The sequence below is a fragment of the Diachasma alloeum genome, unplaced genomic scaffold (genome assembly GCF_001412515.2).
Source record: "Diachasma alloeum isolate Michigan unplaced genomic scaffold, Dall2.0 Dall_scaffold_00608, whole genome shotgun sequence".
NCBI classification, from domain to species: Eukaryota; Metazoa; Arthropoda; class Insecta; order Hymenoptera; family Braconidae; genus Diachasma; species Diachasma alloeum.
The window spans coordinates 182-7,809 of record NW_021680740.1 but is presented as its reverse complement, the minus strand read 5'-3'; the positions used below and the strand labels follow the sequence as shown (position 1 = coordinate 7,809).

The 7,628-nt window shown below is 40.0% G+C and overlaps 1 protein-coding gene and 1 long non-coding RNA gene across 2 annotated transcripts; both read right to left on the bottom strand.

Moving 5' to 3' along the window:
- Positions 1 to 580: 580 nt before the first annotated feature.
- LOC107043629 lies at positions 581 to 2,323 on the bottom strand. Its single transcript, XR_001461261.2, has 2 exons — positions 2,018 to 2,323; positions 581 to 953 (listed from the first exon to the last, which is right to left on the bottom strand). It is a non-coding gene; the product is annotated as an uncharacterized LOC107043629 (long non-coding RNA).
- A 2,077-nt stretch (positions 2,324 to 4,400) lies between these two features.
- LOC114841500 lies at positions 4,401 to 5,909 on the bottom strand. The gene is made up of 6 exons (XM_029126512.1): positions 5,616 to 5,909; positions 5,118 to 5,524; positions 4,925 to 5,024; positions 4,764 to 4,865; positions 4,538 to 4,696; positions 4,401 to 4,454 (listed from the first exon to the last, which is right to left on the bottom strand). Exons 1-6 carry the CDS (start codon positions 5,907 to 5,909, stop codon positions 4,401 to 4,403), a joined length of 1,116 nt encoding a protein of 371 aa, XP_028982345.1.
- Between the last annotated feature and the right edge of the window lie 1,719 nt (positions 5,910 to 7,628).

Genomic DNA, 7,628 nt, shown 5'->3' with positions numbered 1-7,628 from the left:
CCCCCCCCCCCCCCCCCGCCCTCACCCAATCCCAGGAATAAATTTGAATGTATTAGACATAAACATGACATGGAGAGCCTTTGCGGAATAACATGATGAATGATCGATCGACTTGAGAGAAAACAAAATCGTTAGCCACACCCTGACGCCTGCGATACTGTCCAGGTGGTTCATCACCGAAATTTCAGGCCTCTATTTTTGGATTACTCTAAACCCCCCAAATATCCGCTATCTCGCGCCCATAGTGGCCCACCCAACGTCAACTGGAGACCATCCTGGCTATTTTCGATTCTCTCACCCATTCGTGACGAAAAATTTGTGAATTTCGATATCACGTAAATCTCGGAGATTATTTTAAAATGTTTTTTGTCCCGGGACCACAAAAAATGACTGAAATAAAAATTTTCGGAAAATGAATGAATTTTTAATAAAGATTTTTTTATAAAAAAAAAAATGAAAACAGTTTCCGAAAATATGAGAATCTGAACATTTTCAAAAACTCAGGTCTAAACCCAAATTATCATTTAATTGTTTACTTTTTATTTTGATTTTGGGTGATGAAAACAAGAAATAATTGATGTAAATAGAGACTCATTCCAGTTTACTCATTGATAAACTCATAACAAACCTCCGCCAAACGTCATCACAACATCAACATTTCTTTCATCTTCAATATTCAACACGTAACATTAAAAATTGCGTAAGCGTTTTCCCTTGACTCCATAGAACAACCTAAATCCGTAAACACGCGCACAAGTGATCCAAGCCCACATTGACTCGGGGTGTGAGGAAATAAAAATAACAACAGATAAAACCATTCATTTCCGACAATTCCGGAGTTTTTTTATGCAAATACTAGTGTCTGGATGTTGCATTGGTCCTCGTGGAGTCGCCATGGACATACGAATAATTGCAGCGGCACACGGAGGTCGTTGTTGCCTTGCATTATACCCCTGGAATATTTATCGAACATTATTAATCACCGGATGCACATGAAAACACATTTGGAATTGATAAATTGTGATTTTAGACGAGTGCGAGCAGAAAATAACGATTAGAGTAAAAAGAGAATATTTATGGATGAGCGGGAGGGAATTTCGTTGTTTGAAGGTCAAATGGGAGAGACAGAAGGAGGGGTCAAGCGGGTCAAGCGGGAGAGATGAACGAAGTGGTCAAAGTTTACTGAGGGTCAAATGGGAGAGACCGGCGAAGGGGTGAGAAGGGTCAAATGGAAGAGAGACGAAGTGTCAAACGGGAGAGATGAACGAAGTGATCAAACTATTGAGGGTCAAATGGGAGAGAGACAGGGGGAAAGGTGAGGAGGGTCAAACGGGAGAGTTGAACGAAGTGGTCAAACTTTACTGAGGGTCAAATGGGAGAGACCGGCGAAGGGGTGGGAAGGGTCAAATGGGAGAGAGAGACGAAGTGTCAAACGGGAGAGATGAACGAAGTGATCAAACTCTATTGAGGGTCAAATGGGAGAGACAGGCGGAAAGGTGAAGAGGGTCAAATGAGAGAGATGAACGAAGTGGTCAAACTTTATTGAAGGTCAAATGGGAGAGACACGCGAGGAACGAGGAGGGTTAAATGGGAGAGATGATCGAAGTGATCAGAAGAACCAAAATTTCGTGAGGGTCAAATGGGAGAGAGGCAGAGGGGTCAAGAAGGTCAAACGAGAGACATGAACGAAGTGATGAAACTTGCTTAAAGGTCAAATGGGAGAGACAGGCGGAGGGGTTATGAGGGTGAAACGGGAGAGACAGGTGGGTTGGGATGGTCAAAGGGGAGAGACGAGCGAAGTGATTAGAAGAGTCAAAATTTTTTGAGGGTCAAATGGGAGAGACAGGCGAAGGGGTCAAGAGTGCCAAATGATCACTCCACTCGGCTCTCCCATTAGACCCTTAAGAACTTGACCTTTCATCATTTTCTCGAGTATAATAGAGATGAAGAAAAGTCATTTTTCGCGAATTCTCCGTAAATTCGCAAAAAAAATTGTGAAAAATAATCCAAGACTCACCATCGTCATGAAAAATTCTTCATTGTCATTAGTCCACCGTCATTCCTCTCCCTCAGATTAATAAATCCCTGAATAGAGCGCCCACAGGCATATCAACAGGACCAACAGGATCAGATAAGTCGTGAGGAGATTCTGGGTCTCGTGCGCTGCCTTCGCAATCATTTGTGCGAATTATTCTGAATCAAATTATCGATAGGCACTATTGAACTTTCGGGCTTGCGGGAGTTGATGGCCACTTGACGCCCGAGCTTTCGACTCAACTAACCGCGAAGGACTCGTTGAACTTCCAAAATTCTTCCAGGAACGACGAGACGTTCTCCCACCCATTCATTCAATAACATCGTTGGAACGGCTTTTCAGCTTTCATCTAGGATTGGACGGATTTGCCGACGCCCACGCATTCGAAAATACTTGTTGATATTGAAACGTTCGAGACGTGGAACACTCGAAGAAGTTATATTAAGGCTCATGAGGAATTCTTTTTTTTTCGTTGGAATGTGAAATGTTGTTCCTCTGCTTTTTGCGAATATTAAATTTTTTCTTTTTCATCTTCGAAACGGACCAGCTTTGATCGTCAATAACTTGCGAACGGCAAAGTGAAATTTCCCGATTTTTTTTTCGTTCTCAAGATATTTTTTTCGTCTTAAAAATGAGATTTGACTCAGCGAAATCGGATTCTTTGATCAGGAGATATGCGAATTTGTTTCTCGGGGAAATTTTCGGTTAGTTTCACAAGCTCGCTATTGATTTCTGAATTTCCACTCAAACGTGATTGACGATAAACAATTGCTGTGATCAAAGGCTCGACGTGTTGCCCATATTTTCTATTTTCATTGGACACAATCCAAAATTGCAAGCGATAATTCACATCCGCGTGGTGAGAATGCGTTTTTTTCGACAAATTTCGAGAAAATTTAAAAACGAAATTTACAATTTTCTAGAAATAGCGAGGATTCTCCAGCCGATGGCAGTGGAATGCTTCTTCGAGAATGTTAACATTCTTCGAATTTATCGTGGAGCGGAAATAGAAAAATTCATTGCGAACGAACAAATATTCCAGTAGCGAAACGGTTTACGTCGATTTAGCCCTTAGCTGAGATTTCGAGCAACATCTCCGAATCTAAGGGAGATAGCGAAATTTTCGTCATGACCTTTCTTGTAGAGCGAATTAAGTGCTACAAAAAAGGTCCTAACAAAAATTTGGCTATCTCCCTTAGATTTTGAGATATTCATTGAAAACTGGTGGTAGTCAACCGCTTTGCTACGGATTCGTTTTCGCGTCATAATCTCCTGAATGGAGTCTTCCCCCGTGCATTTGGAATTTGGTTCATCGTAAATTCAACAGAGTTATTATTATATCGAGAGCACTAGTACGCGTCTCGTCACTGTCAGGTTCATTCGATTAGCACGAAAACAACTGCATCCGAACTATCGAACTACGCATTTGAGTCATTTCCTGCGTCTCCCCCTGTTTTTTTTTATTTTCGACGTTTCTGTAGCTTCGAAAGTGTTTCGGAGTCGACAGGTAAATAATACTCATAATTAATAAAAGCACATATGAATAAAAAATTAGAGGCGGTTGGAAACCAATAGCTTTGAATATTTTAATACCAATCGGAAAGATGATACGTTGTTCTTTTTTTGATAGAAAAATCGAAACAAATCTAGTTCAAATGATTCTCCGTACGCACATTATAAAGTATGCATTAAAGACCCTGTATTGAACTCGAATATATTCATTCGTTGAAACATTTATTATCTGAATCACAACCGAAGAAGTAAAAATACCTCATTTAGGGGCCTGAAGCACCTTTAATTTTGCACTTGCGCTTCATTTTTTTGAAGCGCGTTTCATTCGATGGGCATGAAAAACACAAACACTCAATCAAAATTTAACACAATTAAATTAGTTTATTAACGCTTTGCACTAGTGCCCATTGAGGTCTAGAAGAATACATAGTCAAGTACAAAATACCAGCGGAGACACAGACATACATGACAGAAATACAAACATATACCGAACCCTCAGGAGATGTAGGTGAACATTGAAATCACTTCTTTTTCAGAGATATCTTGAAAACTACTTGCGTTATTCTTCTAAATTGACGTGCATTCAATTCCATTGCCGTTATCCGCATTTTTCTCCACTCATGTCCTACAGTAGAAGTAACGAAATCTGATGATGGCTGCAGCTTTTCGACCTTATTATATCATTATATTTACAATTTTACAGTTTTTGCATCCATTGAGGATTACATGGCCGATTTTTTTTCTTTTCTTCGAGTATGGAATTGAAAATATAGACAGATATCAGCAGAAAGCGGGAGATATTAATAAGGTGTAGGCTAAGCACATGAATTATGAACGATGACTCGTCCTCGAATTACTTCAGCGTGGCACGTACTGCATTGAAGAAGGAATATGTTGCTGACATGTACTGAAACCGAAAAAAAATCATCGCTGCCAAATCACTGATCTCCCTAGTGTCGGTTCTCATTCATATAACAAATTTTCTCGTACCGATGCATAATAACTCATAGATAATTTAGGCATGAGTCCCCCGAATCGGATGGCCGGAGGTTTTTGACACCTGTGCATCACGAAAATAGCAGTTCTCTTGAACTCCTTCGAATTCTGAATCCATGTAGAGCTGTACAGCGCCCACCCAACTTGTTCATACTGAGTCATAAGATAAGAGATGACTGTAGAAATGAAATGAATAGATTCACCCGTAACAATAGCTTACCGCTGTTGTCAAGCTTTCTGCAGCCCACGCAAAGCAGAGAAGTTCGCAGGAGTAGGCTAAGATAATCCCCGCAAACTCGATTTTGTGAACGATTGATCCATTCTACGGTAAACAGAATCAATCAGTCTCAAATAAAAATCATCCACAGAGGATGTGCTCACTCCGATTATAAGGATTCCTGCGAATGCAAGGCTAATCGTGGCCGTTATGACTGTTGTTATTACCACTGGCCGTACGGCTTTGATGGTGTCGTCAACGTACCTTAGAGACGAAATTGTTTAAATGTATAACGTAAATCATGAATTGTAAGGATTCCTGTTGTCAACAGATGAAAATGGAAAACAATCTATTTACCGCAGTATATCCTGATGTGTGGAAATACACTCTTTGAGTTTTTCAACACTGTTGACGTTTCTCATTTTTTCAGCGAGAATATCAAGTTGGATTGTGCCATAACAAAGAAGAATACTCAATTGAGAATCGAAAAAGTTCGAGGCGCAACATTGGAAGCCGTTTATGGCTTGCAAAAAGAAAATCATATCGTAAGTAGGATGCTTATCCGTGGGAAAGGGAAACTGGGTTACAGTGGGGAATGGCTGGCCCGTTGCAAAAGGAGCCAATGCATATAGCAGAGCTGCAATAATACACAGCATATTATAGCTCAAATGAGAAGGAGCGATTCGTTTCACGCAAGTTATCAGTACTTGTCGTTCGTGGGGGTTTGCATTCTTAACGAATGTCTCCATCTTTTCCATTAAATACTGTAAATTGAACGTAACAACAATTTCAAGGGCTAAATACACAAAAACACGTTCGGATTTGAATATTTTTTTGCCGTTTACCAATGCTCACCTGAAATTTGTGATAATTAAGTTTAGCGATGACCATTTTCGCCACAACTTGGATGAGACAAATGTATAGACACAATATTTCAACGAGCATCAGAGTATTTTCACGTAGGGCCCATGCTGTGTCGAATCCAAAAGGAAGGGATATTATCGTAAAAAACAACGAAATCCACCAGCCAATTTGGAAACTCATCTTTGTAAGTCGGGTTGCTTTCGAGTTCGGAGGCCACGTGAATATAATCCAAGTTCCCAATTTAGTCCACTGTATTCCATGTTCTGGAGTTATTTTTCCCAACATAACGATGCCGCTGATTTATTTTATTCAAATCCCAAACGTCCCAAACTAAAGACGTGGTGCTGAATGCACTTTTATTATTCTCGTCAAAATGACCTATTGAATTTTTTTAGTTGCGAAATTACGCCTTTCTCAAATGAATGAGATTATTCGCCCAGCAGGAGTGTTCGGTGGTACTCGACCTACTGCAGGGGTAGGCGGCAAAAACAACCGAAAAGAACAAACCAAAACCCATCAACAACAAACACGAGCTTAAATGTGTGTAATTTAGACCCTTTTTCCTCATGTTTTTTTTTTTAGATCATTAGCTTCATGAATAGGGAAGTTATTTTCTTTTGATAATACCCCTATTACTCATTTATTTATCTGTGTATTGACTTGTCTATTTAGACCTGATTATGCATCATAATGTTGTCATACTGGTGGGTAATAAAGTGTGGCATAAATATTCGTACTTCAAAAAATTCATGCACGAGAGGAACACTGCGGAATTTATTAGATGAAAGTCTAGAAGCTGAAAGTAACGATATCCGATCAATTTCCTCCCTCTCAACTATATTCATCTGCGATCGTCTCTCCTTTCTCATCATTCTTTTATCTTCGTTTTTAGTCCGTGGACGTGTCGTATCTTTTGTACCTTTTTATCATTTACGAGATCGGCAGCGCATGCTGCGCACGCGCCTTCTCATCTCCTCACGTACACTAGAAAAATTCGGCTCTGATTCTACGAACCAAATGCCGCGATTTTTAAGATCCAAATGTCGCGATTTTTAATCGCAACTTTTGTCTTGGTCAAATTCATTTTTGACGGAGATGGGACTCAAAAACTGACTAAAATTTCAGTTTTTTGGAAATATCTCCGGTTCTAATCGTCCTTTCTCATTTTTCTCTCCTGGAAATTAAAGCTGAGCTCATTCCCCACAACTTTTGTCTTGGTCAAATTGATTTTTGACGAAAATTGACGGAGATGTGACCAAAAAACCAAAATTTCCCAAATTCAATCAGCAATCCTGTGGAGAGGAGGGTCCTATGGACGTTGGGGACCAATGGGCCCCGTTTGTGAATTCGATTGGGGTCATTTAACATGAAGAAACGATCCCCGCCGGTTTTGGGGGTGAAAAATTTTTTCATCGAAAAAAATGGAAACCTTCAATTTTTTTCGAGGAAAAAATTTTTCACCCCCAAAACCGGCGGGGATCGTTTCTTTATGTTAAGTGACCCCAATTGAATTCACAAACGGGGCCCATTGGTCCGCAACGTCCATAGGACCCTCCTCACCACAGGATTTCTGAATGAATTTGGGAAATTTTGGTTTTTTGGCCACATCTGCGTCAATTTCCGTCAAAAATCAATTTGACCGAGACAAAAGTTGCGGGGTATGAGCTCAGCTTCAATCTCCAGGAGAGAAAAATGAGAAAGGACCATTAGAACCGGAGATATTTCCAAAAAGCTGAGATTAAGATCTCAGTCATTAAAGTCAGTTTTTGGGTACTATCTCCGTCAATTTCCGTCAAAAATGAATTTGACCAAGACAAAAAATGTGGGGAGTGAGCTCGGCTTTAATTTCCATGAGAGAAAAATGAGATAGGACAATTAGAACTGGAGATAGGACCCAAAAACTGACTAAATTTCAGTTTTTTTGAAATATCTCCGGTTATAATGGTCCCTTCTCATTTTTCTCTCCTGGAAATTGAAGCTGAGCTCATTCCCCACAACTTTTGT

What these genes read in the sequence shown, in the direction of transcription:
- LOC114841500 (XM_029126512.1), bottom strand. Translation starts at nt 5,909, where the DNA reads ATGTTGGGAAAAATAACTCCAGAACATGGAATACAGTGGACTAAATTG. An exon ending in ACACATCAGGATATACTGCG is followed by an intron (nt 5,025 to 5,117) that starts GTAAATAGATTG and finishes TTCGTCTCTAAG; the next exon opens with GTACGTTGACGACACCATCA. An exon ending in CAGAAAGCTTGACAACAGCG is followed by an intron (nt 4,697 to 4,763) that starts GTAAGCTATTGT and finishes CTTATGACTCAG; the next exon opens with TATGAACAAGTTGGGTGGGC.